General features: G+C 35.1%; 1 protein-coding gene across 1 annotated transcript in view; it reads left to right on the top strand.

Annotated features, from left to right (window-relative positions):
• The first annotated feature begins 10,112 nt into the window (after positions 1-10,112).
• The window catches only part of npc1l1 (NPC1-like 1), a 42,246-nt gene continuing 38,971 nt past the window's right edge, over positions 10,113-13,387 (top strand). The window contains exon 1 of the mRNA XM_035999000.1: positions 10,113-10,307. Within this exon, the coding sequence (XP_035854893.1) occupies positions 10,266-10,307 (42 nt within the window). The 5' untranslated portion in view covers positions 10,113-10,265. The remainder of the gene's footprint in view (positions 10,308-13,387) is intronic.

Genomic DNA, 13,387 nt, shown 5'->3' with positions numbered 1-13,387 from the left:
TTTCTCTCTGAAATGTTTCATTTCATTTATTTTTATTTTGAACAAAAAAAAATAATAAAAAAAAAATATATATATAGATAGATAGATAGATATAGAACTATAAAATAAAAAAGTGTGTAGCAACACACCAAAGGAAAAAGAACAATATCTATACAGTGTTACAAATAATATTATAAATACTATTACAATTAATATTTTAAAAAATAAATGTCCGAAAAGGAGCAGGATGAAGCCAAAGCTTGTATGTTTCCCACCCCTCATTCACTTTAACTCATTTCTTTAAATATCATGTATTTTTACAACAAGATCATCAATATCAATATACACAACGATACATCTCTAATTTTACACGTACCAAACCCTTTTATTTATTTACATTTTAAGTAAGTCAACAACCCATTTCTGTAATCCACCACCCCATATCAATCCGTGCACTAACCCACCTTCACAATCATCTCCCTTCCTCTTCATATCCTTTTAATAAAGTGTTTTATATAACTTTTTAAACTTTGTAATGTTTGTACAATGTTTAAGCACCTGGTCTAACCCATTCCAAAAACTCACCCCACTGATCGTGATGCACATACTTTTTAAAGTTGTTCTTATTTTGAGTTTTTTTTTAAAGTTTATTTGTTCTCTCAGATTGTACCCACCCTCTCTGTCCATAAACATATTTTGTAAATTTCATGAAAGTAAATAATTTCTTGCTTTGAACATGATTTGTGCTGTCTTAAATTTAACCAGATCAATGAATTTCAGAATATGTGACTTAAAGAACACAGGACTTGTCTGCTCCAGGTATCCAACGTTATTTATGATTCTGATTACTCTCTTTTGTAATGTGCATAACGACTGTAGGTTGGTTTTGTATGTATCTCCCCAGATTTCCACACAGTAACTTAAATATGGCTGTATGAGTGTACTCTACAGAGTATGTAATGATTTATTGTCTAGAATATGTCTTGATTTATTTATTATTGCTATTATCTTTGTTACTTTTGCTTTGACATGGTTTATGTGAGGTCTCCAGCTGATTTTGTGGTCTAAAATCACCAAGAAATGTATTTTCATATACTCTTTCAATACTTACGTTGTCGATTTTTAATTCTACTTGACAGTTAGTATTATGTTTTCCAAATAACATAATCTTTGTTTTGCTTATATTTAGTGACAATTTGTTTACATCAAATCACTGTTTTAATTTAGTAATTTCTGGTGTGATCATCTCCAAGAGCTGCTGTAAATTATCACCAGAACAGAAAATATTTTTATCATCCGCAAATAGAATACATTTTAGTATATTCAATACTCTGCATATGTCATTGATGTAAATTATGAAAAGCTTTGGTCCTAAGACCAACCCCTGTGGTACCCCACATGTTATGTTCATGTATGTTGATGTATGTTCCCCAATTTCTACAAATTGTTGTCTGTTGAAAAAAATCACTTTTTCTGGGGTTTGGGGTGTTATTTTGTGTCTCTGGTGCTTCCACACACATACAAACTTGGAAAAAAAAACATCCATGCTGTTTAGAGTGAGATACGGTTTCTGAATGTGTCCTGCCTTCAGTCTCTGGGTGAGCTGTTCAAAATCGGCAGGGCCGTCTACGTCATTGGCCAAAACATTTGGTGTGTGCTAACCACTTTAGCTAATACCACATCAGGAGGAGTTGGTTGAGTCTGCTGCAGTGATGGCTCAACCAGCTCCTTCTTGTCAGTTATTGGCTGGAACACTGTTTGTTATGGTTCATGGTGCAGGTTGGTGCAGTTTGTTTTTGTTGGCATTAGTGGAGCCTGGGCTGTCTACAGAGACCGTGTTTTTTACAGTGTGTTCAGGGGACAGGCAGCTAGCAGATAGTGAGATGTTTTTTACAGTGTGTTCAGGGGACAGGCAGCTAGCAGATAGTGAGGAGATGTTTGCTGTATGTGACAAAAAATGTTGTAGCCTAAAAAACGCATTACATCACTTAGAGCACCTTTAAACACCACAGAAAACAACTCCCCCCCCTCCCAAACCTTAACCCTACAACTTATCAAATCAGATAATTATTCTGTTTTCTTTCTATCTTTTTTTAACCCTTGTGTTGTCTTCACCGTCGGCCATGAACCTGTCATTCTGGGTCAAAATTGAAAAATGTGCTTTTTTGGAACTTTTTCCGTTTTGTCGCTTTTTGCGCTTTTTGGGCTTTTTAAAAACGTTTTTGTCCCTCTTGTCAACGATTTTTTAATTCATGGTAAATAAACCTAATTTAAATGACATATCTACTTTTTTATTTGGAAAAAAAAGCTGAAATTGACTAATAGAATAGTTAAGATCAGAGAATGTTGAGTGAATCACAGACTGGTTTATATTAAAGTTTGGTCAGGATGCTGTTTTAAAACCGGGAGTGTGCTGATGTTTGAGGCTCCTCTGAGCAGATTTCCATCACGCAGGTTTTATATCCTGTCAGACGCTTTTCAACTGATAGCCTTCAGCGGTATCAGAGTCCAAGAAGTCACGACGGCCCTGCACAGCGACAGCTCCATAAATGATGGCTGATTGGAGCTTCATCACAAATAGGGGAAAGTTATTCTATTATCTGAAGGTCAGATCACCAAGATCTCGGAGAAGAACTGATTTAGAGAATTCGTTTTTTGCAAAACTCTCTGTAACACTGGGCGAGGGCCTGTAAAAGCAAAATGATTCAGCACATAGTGTTGTCACCAATTATTCCCTATGTTTAACATTCTGTGTCTGTATATATATATATATATATATACACTACCGGTCAAAAGTTTGGGGTCACTTAGAAATGTCCATTCCACTCCATTCCAGACAGAATGCCAGCTGAGATCAGTTGCATTGTTTTTTTAATCAGAGCAGCAGTTTTCAGATTGCATTATATCCATCCATCCATCCATCTTCTTCCGCTTATCCGGTATCGGGTCGCGGGGGGAGCAGCTCCAGCAGGGGACCCCAAACTTCCCTTTCCCGAGCCACATTAACCAGCTCCGACTGGGGGATTCCGAGGCGTTCCCAGGCCAGGTTGGAGATATAATCCCTCCACCTAGTCCTGGGTCTTCCCCTTTTGTCCATTTTTTTTTTTCAAATGCTAGAAAATTTAATCAAACACCCAAATTCAATGAAAGTCGTGAGCTGATCATTAATTTTACTTGTGCAGACCGTTGTATGGAACCACCCACATTATTTTTTTTGAAAATTTGGTTGAAAGAAACTAAAATTTCCGATAAAGAAACTTTTTGAAAATGGGTCAAATTTGACCCAAGGAAAACAAGAATGAAGTGAAGAGAAAGTGGTAAATTAGAATAGATGTTTATTGCCATTTGCACAGGTACAGGGTGATACAGGGTCATACAAGTACATTGGAAATGTTTGTGTTTGTATTACTCTGAGAGTCAGCTCTACAAAAATATAAGAAGAAATACAATAAAAAATAATATAAATATATATAAAGTGGAACAATATTAAAGTACGGAACCCCTAAAGGGACATGGAGAATTCTTTTCTCCAATTCCAAACGTGTTTATCCTCTTATACTTAGAACATTTTGTTATTATTTTAGAACATTTTAAAGCTCTAAGTGGTGTGATGCGTTTTTTAGGCTACAACATTTTTTGTCACATACAGTAAACATCTCCACACTATCTGTTAGCTGACTGTCCCCTGAACCCACTGTGAAAAAAACGCGGTCCCTGTAGACAGCCCAGGCTCTACAAACGCCAACAAAAACAAACTGCGCCAACCTGCACCACGAACCATAACAAACAGTGTTCCAGCCAATAACCGACAAGGAGGAGTTGGTTGAGTCATGAACGCGCATTGTGGAAGTAGCCTACTGGCTAATGCTGCTACAGCGATGCCCCCCCCTCTCCCAAACCTTAACCCTACAACTTATCAAATCAGATAATTATTCTGTTCTATTCGGCCATGAACCTGTCATTCTGGGTCAAAATTGTAAAATGTGCTTTTTTTGGAACTTTTTCCAACGTTTTGTCACTTTTTATGCTTTTTGCGCTTTTTAAAAATGTTTTTGTCCCTCTTGTCAACACTTTTTTTATTCATGGTAAATAAACCTAATTTATATGACATTATACCTATATTTTTAGTTTGAAAAAAAGCAGAAATTGACTAATAGTTAAGATCAGAGGATATTGAATGAATCACAGACTGGTTTATGTCAAAGTTTGATTAGGATGCTGTTTTAAAACCGTTTAAATTTTTTTTTTTTAAATTCAAATGCCGTGAAATTAAATATAACAACATGGATGCATGGGTGTATATGTTATCTGGGTTCCATACAACTTACATGCATGCATCCAAGTTATTTTGGAGCAATTTGGTTGTTAACCAAACAACCAAACCAAAGTAAAGCAAAGTAGTTGACGCTCCTTCTGAATGTTTTAAACGTCCAAACATCCAGCTGTTGATGAAAGAGAGAATGTGATGGGAGTGTGCTGATGTTTGAGGCTCCTCTGAGCAGATTTCCATCACGCAGGTTTTATATCCTGTCAGACGCTTTTCAACTGATAGCCTTCAGCGGTATCAGAGTCCAAGAAGTCACGACGGCCCTGCACAGCGACAGCTCCATAAACGATGGCTGATAGGAGCTTTATCACAAATAGGGGAAAGTTATTCTATTATCTGAAGGTCAGATCACCAAGATCTCGGAGAAGAACTGATTTAGAGAATTTGTTTTTAAAACTCTCTGTAACACTGGGCGAGGGCCTGTAAAAGCAGAATGATTCAGCAGATAGTTATTATCAACAATTATTCCCTATATTTAACATTCTGTGTCTGTATTATACATATACGAATATATATATATATATATATATATACATTCATATATGTATAATTACATGTGCATGATTGCATAAGAATTGGCCTAGATTTTATATCACGGTCTAATTAGAAGGACATAAGATAACATATATCAGGGTGTATATATATATATATATATATATATATATATATATATATATCTTAAAATTTAATATAAATGCTTCTGAAAGGTTTGAACTGGTATGCCAACTTCAGGTCAGCTAAAACTTTTTCGACATACTATACTATGACTTGTTATGACTTTTTCGATATACTATGACTTTTTATGACTTTTTCAACATACTATACTATGACTTTTTATGACTTTTTCAACATACTATACTATGAATTTTTATGTCTTTTTTGACATACTATACTATGACTTTTTTCTTTTTTTTGGGTGCTAAACCTCACAATAAACTGCACCTCATAAGGTTTGAAGCCACAACCAGTGTTGTATCACATTGCGTTATCTGATCTGATACTCTTCTGAACTGTTAGGTGTATTTGACTTCCTCACTTTCAGGGGTAACATAACCTGCACCTCCAAGAGTTGAACACTCAACCTCAAATCTTCATTAGATGTTCAGCAGCTGATCTTGCTGAGCTATGTGTGAAGCCTGAAGGACACAGGTTCAAAGTTGGATTTATTGTTCACATTACTGAAGACAGAAAATAAAAAACTCTTAAGTTAGATTTGATATAGTTATATGTATAAGTTATTTGTTTTATATACTTGTTTTGACATACCATACTATGACTTTTTGTGACATATTTTTATATACTTTAATATACATTTTTAATTAATAACCGTTATAACTTTGTATTGTGTAATAACTGTGTAATAAATGTGTAATAACTATGTGTTATAACTTTGGGTAGTGTAATAACTGTGTGTTATAACTTTGTGTAGTGTAATAACTGTGTGTTATAACTTTGAAGTCTTACTAATGAATGAAAAATTACCAATGAATACACTTTATTCACTTGACATGAAGAACATATAATACAAAGTAGCAACTTGAACTTTGTGTGTAAGTTGTCTGGATCATGTCCTCCATTAGAGGGTTTCTTGTTTACTGAAGTTGTGTCAGCTGGTAATGGAGCAGTCTTCCTGTGGACACTGAGACTGTCCTGATGCTGCATGACGCTTTAGTGTCTTTAGAGCATCACTGGACTGAAATATATATATCTATAATATCATATCATATTTTCCTTCTCTGGTGGTTTCTCAAACTGTGAAGAGAGTCTGTGGGTCGACAAAAGTCATAGTATAGTATGTCAAAAAAAGTCATAAAAAGTCATAGTATAGTATGTCGAAAAACTTAAAAAGTCATATTATAGTATGTCAAAAAAAAGTCTTAAAAAGTCATAGTATAGTATGTCGAAAAAAGTCATAAAAAGTCATAGTATAGTATGTCAAAAAAGTTAAAAAGTCATAGTATAGTATGTCCAAAAAGTCATAAAAAGTCATAGTATAGTGTGTCCAAAAAAAGACATTAAAAGTTATAGTATAGTATCTCGAAAAAGTTATAAAGTCATAGTATAGTATGTCGAAAAACGTGATAAATGGTCATAGTATATCATTTCGAAAAATTTATAAAAATTCATATTATAGTATGTTGAAAATGTCATAAAAAGTCATAGTATAGTATGTCGAAAAAGTTAAAAAGTCATAATATAGTATGTCGAAAAAGTCATAATATAGTATGTCGAAAAAGTAAAAAATTCATAGTATAGTATGTCGAAAAAGTCATAAAAAGTCATAGTATAGTATGTCGAAAAAAGTCATAAAAAGTCATATTATAGTATGTTGAAAAAGTCATAGTATAGTATGTCCAAAAAGTTAAAAATTCATAGTATAGTATGTCGAAAAAAGTCATAAAAAGTCATATTATAGTATGTCCAAAAAGTCATAAAAAGTCATAGTATAGTGTGTCCAAAAAAAAGACATTAAAAGTTATAGTATAGTATCTCGAAAAAGTTATAAAGTCATAGTATAGTATGTCGAAAAACGTGATAAATGGTCATAGTATATCATTTCGAAAAATTTATAAAAATTCATATTTTATAGTATGTTGAAAATGTCATAAAAAGTCATAGTATATTATGTCGAAAAAGTTAAAAAGTCATAATCTAGTATGTCGAAAAAGTCATAATATAGTATGTCGAAAAAGTCAAAAATTCATAGTATAGTATGTTGAAAAAGTCATAAAAAGTCATAGTATAGTATGTCCAAAAAGTTAAAAATTCATAGTATAGTATGTCGAAAAAAGTCATAAAAAGTCATATTATAGTATGTTGAAAAAGTCATAAAAATTCATAGTATAGTATGTCCAAAAAGTCATAAAAAGTCATAGTATAGTACGTCGAAAAAAAGACATAAAAAGTCATAGTATAGTATGTCGAAGAAGTTATAAAAAGTCATAATATAGTATGTCAAAAAAGTCCTAAAAAGTCATAGTATAGTATGTTGAAAATAGTAAAACAAAGTCATAAAAAGTATCACCAAATGAACGGGCATTCCCCAATTAATTTGAAAATGACACCTTTAATATTAAACTGATACGATACTTTTTACTTTTTCAACGTGTTTGTCAGTAGCACAAAATATTTTTTCGTTTAAAGATCCTATCTTTTCAAATATGAAATCTTTTCTAAAAACCCAAACTACAAATACCATTGATATCTTTAACGGTTTTGTTCTCAGACTCTGAGCTAGAAAACTCCACTTCAGCAGCGCTCACACACACCAAACTTTCCACTTTGATTCCTCTCTATATTCTGAAGCTTTTCACACAGAGATTTGTTCAGATAGATTAGATTAGATTAGATTTAACTGTATTGTCATGGTGCAGAGTACCAGTACAAAGACAATGAAATGCAATTTGCATCCAACCAGAAGTGCAAAAAAAGCAGAAAAGTGCAATGTGATATACAAGTATAGACAGGACAAGAAATATAGTGCAGTGTTATAATAGCAGAATAAATATGGCTATGTAATATGAACAATGTATGAACAACATGTACATATATGTGCAATGTAGTAGCAGTGACATTATAATAGTAGTAAGAATAATATAGATATATGCAGTGTATTAGCAGAATATATAATAAGAAAAACAGAATAAATATGGATATTCAGTATGAACCATATAGACAGATATGTACAGTATGTACAGCTATGTACAGTGTGGTAACATTATAAGAGTAGTATGAATGATAGGATGATATGATTCACAACCTGATTTATACATTTGATTCATAAAAACATGTAAATAATTTCCATGGCCGTTTGTTGACAGTATTTTCTGTTTTATGAAGTAATAATAATAAACAGATATCCAAAATCCCCTCTGTAAAAACCTTTGACTCTAATATGTCAACAAAATGAAACAAGCATTTTGACCCTAACTTTATCCAATGTTCACACTTCTGTCGGTTCGCTGGACAAGTTACAAAACTCTACATGTTGTCGTGACTTTCTTTGAACAAAGAACACGACTGTATCTGCCCCGTGTCTTCTTGTCTTTTGTCACCATCTCTGTTTATCTCAGCTAGAAATGCTCGTGCACCTTCGACCTGAAAGCTGTGAGGTTTGCATGGAAAGTTGCATGATCAGGGAGCCCTGGCCTTGACACATGATAACAACATACTGTAATTACAAAGGTGATCTGATATTGGAGGATGTGATCCGGGAAGGGATGTTGGCTTCAGACTGGCATGACACTTTTATACAAAAAGTGATTACAATAACATTTTGTTGGAAAGAAACGCATCAGGTTCTAATGAAGTATTCGTACATCGTATATCGTATATCGCTGTGAAAAGTAAAGCACTGTAATTGGTTTGTATTCCACGTATGTATTACTGTCAGCAGCACATTGACTGCTGTTGCTGCTGTATATGTATGTATGTATGGCTTTCACCCAGGAAACAGGTGTTCATGTCCTGAAGAAGTTAAGGAGAAAACACAAGACTTTCACCCAGGAAACAGGTGTTCATGTCCTGAAGAAATTAAGGAGAAAACACAAGACTTTCACCAGGAAACAGGTGTTCATGTCCTGAAGAAATTAAGGAGAAAACACAAGACTTTCACCAGGAAACAGGTGATCATGTCCTGAAGAAGTTAAGGAGAAAACACAAGACTTTCACCAGGAAACAGGTGTTCATGTCCTGAAGAAGTTAAGAAGAAAACACAAGACTTTCACCCAGGAAACAGGTGATCATGTCCTGAAGAAGTTAAGGAGAAAACACAAGACTTTCACCCAGGAAACAGGTGTTCATGTCCTGAAGAAGTTAAGGAGAAAACACAAGACTTTCACCCAGGAAACAGGTGTTCATGTCCTGAAGAAGTTAAGGAGAAAACACAAGACTTTCACCCAGGAAACAGGTGTTCATGTTCCCGGGGTATCTGAATCCAAACCACGATTTTTTTTCCTAATCTTAACTAGTTGTTTTGGTGTCTAAACTTATCGTTGCTGCATGCGTACGATGAAACGACGTGACCTCATACAACGCATTCTCATTCCCAACGTGTTCTTATGATTTCCTACGCAATTAGGTGATCATCAGCTGGTCACATGACAGTTTAGTTCAGCGGTCTTTACGGTTAAATTTAGCCAACGAAAGGTGACAGTCATGGGGAGACGTCAGTTAAGTTTATTAGCTTCTTCAGGACATGAACACCTGTTTCCTGGGTGAAAGCTCTGTGTTTTAAGAGCCAAACAAACTTCCCCCCCGACCTCCTACCTACGAGGATCTTCACGCTCTTATACAGCAGCAGTCAATGTGCTGCTGACAGTAATAAATACGTGGAAAACATACCAATTGCAGAGCTTTACTTTTCACAGATAAATGTACAAATGTTTCATGAGAACAGGCTGAAATCAGATAGCCTAGACACAGCAGATGACGGTCTAAAGGTCATGGTCACAAATGCCATGTTCAGTGGAAGCATTGATCCCATTCAGGTCGATCAATGTGTGTTTGTGTCCTTAATAAAAACACCAAAAGTTGCAAAGGGTTAGTACATTATATGATCAGAGTTACATAGAAGGGAAGAGCTGGGTGCGGTTGTTTATAGCAGATCCTCCTGTAGTTTCTCCTGTAGGCTCTCCCCTCAGCAATCCCAATCGAAATCTGCCCATGCGTTAATGATCAGATGGAGGAATTGTCCGTGCGTGGCTGTGATTGGCCCGCCGCAGCATCACACCAGATAAGAAAAGTGTGACGTTACAGGAGACCCTGGACCCGTCATGATGTTCCTCCCTTTTCCCAACCCCAACACTGTCAAGACAGCAAACAGGACAGGCTGTCTCTCTTTACTGTCTCTCATGTATATCTTCCAACAGGACAGCAGTGAATTATATTAATATTAATCTACACTCCATTACAAACTGTACCTGAGGACTCTTCTGTGGCTGAAACACTCTCAGGAATCATGGTCCGTGTCGCAGCGCTGATCACTTTTCTGACTTGTGTGGTAAGTTTGTTGTCTGCTCATTTTTTTGCTTGCTTGCTTTATTTTTCTCATACATATACAAAATGCTGAAATTAACTCTTGTGTTGTCTTCCATTCGACCATGCATCGTCCTCCCGGTCAAAAAAATCAACACTTTTTCTTTTTCTTTTCACTACCATGTATAAACACCACCAACACCTAATCATAACTAGTTTTACACTCGTTACTTATTTTTGGAATTCATGGTCAATAAAAAACCTAATTTATAGGAAACTATACCTAATTCTTGAGTTTAAAAAAAAGCAGAAATTATGAATTATTTAGACTAATGTTAAAGGAAGGTCAACATTCAGCGAGGAGACTGTTTCAAAACATTTCAGTATTTTTTTCAAATGCTAAAAAATGTAACAAAACACCCAAAATTCAATGAAAGTACAGATCCGATCTTTTGTTGTATTTGCGAAGCGCGATGTTTGGAATCATCTGTGTTATTTTTTGGGTAATCCAAATTAGGTAGTTAAAAAGAACCCCATATTTATTATTTTTTTGGGCATTTTAGGCCTTTATTCGACAGGACAGCATAAAAGGGGAGAGAGAATGGGAATGACATGCAGCAAAGGGCCGCAGGGCGGAGTCGAACCCGCAGCCGCTGCGTCGAGGAGTAAACCTCTACATACGGGCGCCTACTCTACCAACTGAGCTATCTGTGCACCTAGAAACCCATATTTCTGATATAGACATTTAGAAAATGGGTCAAATTTGACCCGAAGACAACGCCAAACGCAAAATGCAGGTCGAGTTTTGCCCTTGGTTTGGTGAAACTGTTTATCTAGCTGCCACGTTGGCGGGCAGCCAATGAGAACGGAGCGATTCTTTAGTTGTTTTTTTGCCCGCTGTTGTTTCCGTTTCTTTGGATTTGAGCTAAAAAATATGACAGCACATTACCGGGGTAAAGAGGCCGATAAAAAAAAAAAGATAAATAGATGAAAACATATATATTCTAAAAATCATGAATTAGTTTGATTTTGTTAATAACTTGACAAGCACTTAAATGTGTATTCATAACAAGTTCAAGAATGATGCTTGTGCATTTCCTGTTTAGTTTAGGATTAGTGTGTATGCCTCTACGGCTAATTTCCAGCTGTAGTCCCCGGCCAGCTGACAATAGGCATCCTAAAATACAATGGTTAACATATTAAAATGAGTTACATTTAGGGCTGTCAGCATTAACGCGTTAATCGCGATGCGATTAAGGGCCGAGCATAACGCGATTAATTTTTAAATTAAAAGCAAGATTAGAGTCGATAATAATGCCCAGATACTTAAATTGTGGCACAACCGTAATGTTTTGCCCGGAGATGGTTATATTTACAGTTTTTCACAATCGCTATGACAATTTTTTCAATACTTTTAACAGCTTTTCTAAACTCTTAACACACCTACAACACACGATTGGCAAAACAGTTAATTTCATGCTCAAAATCACACATTGTAAACTAAACTCCAACACTGATTTTCAAAATACAATAATTCACTAACACAATACACTATGTCCACCAAAACAATGCAGTCATGTCTCAAAATCAAATAATTCTTCCAAAACACTAACACATGTTCTCTTCCAACAGGAACATTTAGTCAATCACTGCACAATGTCATAAAAACACTAACATCACATGGAATTACAGAAACTGCATTATTTGATATGTGTCAGGTCTGCCCTCATACAGTAATAATAGACAATAGTTGTTGTATCATTGATCATAGATTGTGTTTTACACTGCAGTTGATCTTGAAGCCTCTCTACATTTTAGTTTTGTTGGGTTTAGTAAATGTATGCATTTTGTTTCTTTTGCTGCAGAAATTCAATACAAAAAATGAATGACCCATCTCAGAGTAGCTTTATAGAATGTACGGTTTGAAAAAAAGAATAAAAGTATGGGTTTCTTTCAACCAAATTGTCAGAAAATAACATGGATGGTTCCCTACAAGTATTACTCTTCTGAAGTAAAATAAATGATCAGTTCACTACTTTCATTTACAGTTTTTCACAATTGCTATGACACTTTTTTCAATACTTTTAACAACTTTCCTAAACTCTTAACACAGTTAGCACAACATCTGTCTGTGAAGGCTATACAATTAACACAGTTCTTGTTGCTTTGACACAAAATGCATACAGTTAACACACATTTAAAATGCTTGAACTTCTTTTACACACACACACACCAAGACCAAAACAATGGATTATTATTGACAAATTTACAAATGCTTTCACACTGTATGTCAGAACAGATAACATCATGTTTTAAACCTAACTTATAGGCTAAAGTCAAAGTGAACAGCTGATCGTATTGTAAATTTAAACACAAATATATCCCCTACATTTTATACATGCATTTATTGAGAAACAGCTGATTGAAGTTATGCAAATAGATCAATCACAGCTGATTCCCTTCTAGGAAACACACTCAGGTGTTGAGGTTCTTTCAATCCCATGACCATATGGTAGTACAGTAAAAGAGGACCTATTGGAACAATATACTGTAGATGAACACAGAAAATAAGAAGAAATGCCTTCACGAGGGAGAGGAAGAGGAGTACCAGGACAATTCTGTCTCTGTCTCCTTTTTTTCATACTCTGAGATGGGTCATTCATTTTTTGTATTGTATCTCTGCAGCAAAAGAAACAAAATGGTGGCCGGGTTGGAACAGTGGGTAGAGGAGGCGCACATATACTTGGAGGTTTATGCCTCGACGCAGAGGTCCAGGGTTCAAATCCGACTTGTGACGATTACCTGCATGTCTTCCCCCTCTCTCTCTCTCTCTCTCTCTCCTTTCTCAACTAGCTGTCCTGTCAAATAAAAGCGGAAAAGCCCAAAAAAATTTCTTGAAAAAAAATATGCATGCATTTACTAAACAAAACAAAAATGTAGAGAGGCTACAAGAGAAACTGCAGTGCAAAACACAATCTATGATCAACACAATCACTATTGTTTGTTGTATAAGGGCAGACCTGACACATATCAAATAATGCAGTTTCTGTAATTCCATGTGATGTTAGTGTTTTTATGACATTGTGCAGTGATTGACTAAATGTT

Source organism: Sander lucioperca, chromosome 2, assembly GCF_008315115.2.
Source record: "Sander lucioperca isolate FBNREF2018 chromosome 2, SLUC_FBN_1.2, whole genome shotgun sequence".
NCBI classification, from domain to species: domain Eukaryota; kingdom Metazoa; phylum Chordata; class Actinopteri; order Perciformes; family Percidae; genus Sander; species Sander lucioperca.
The sequence above is the reverse complement of the archived record's forward strand: the minus strand, read 5'-3'. Positions and strand labels throughout refer to the sequence as shown.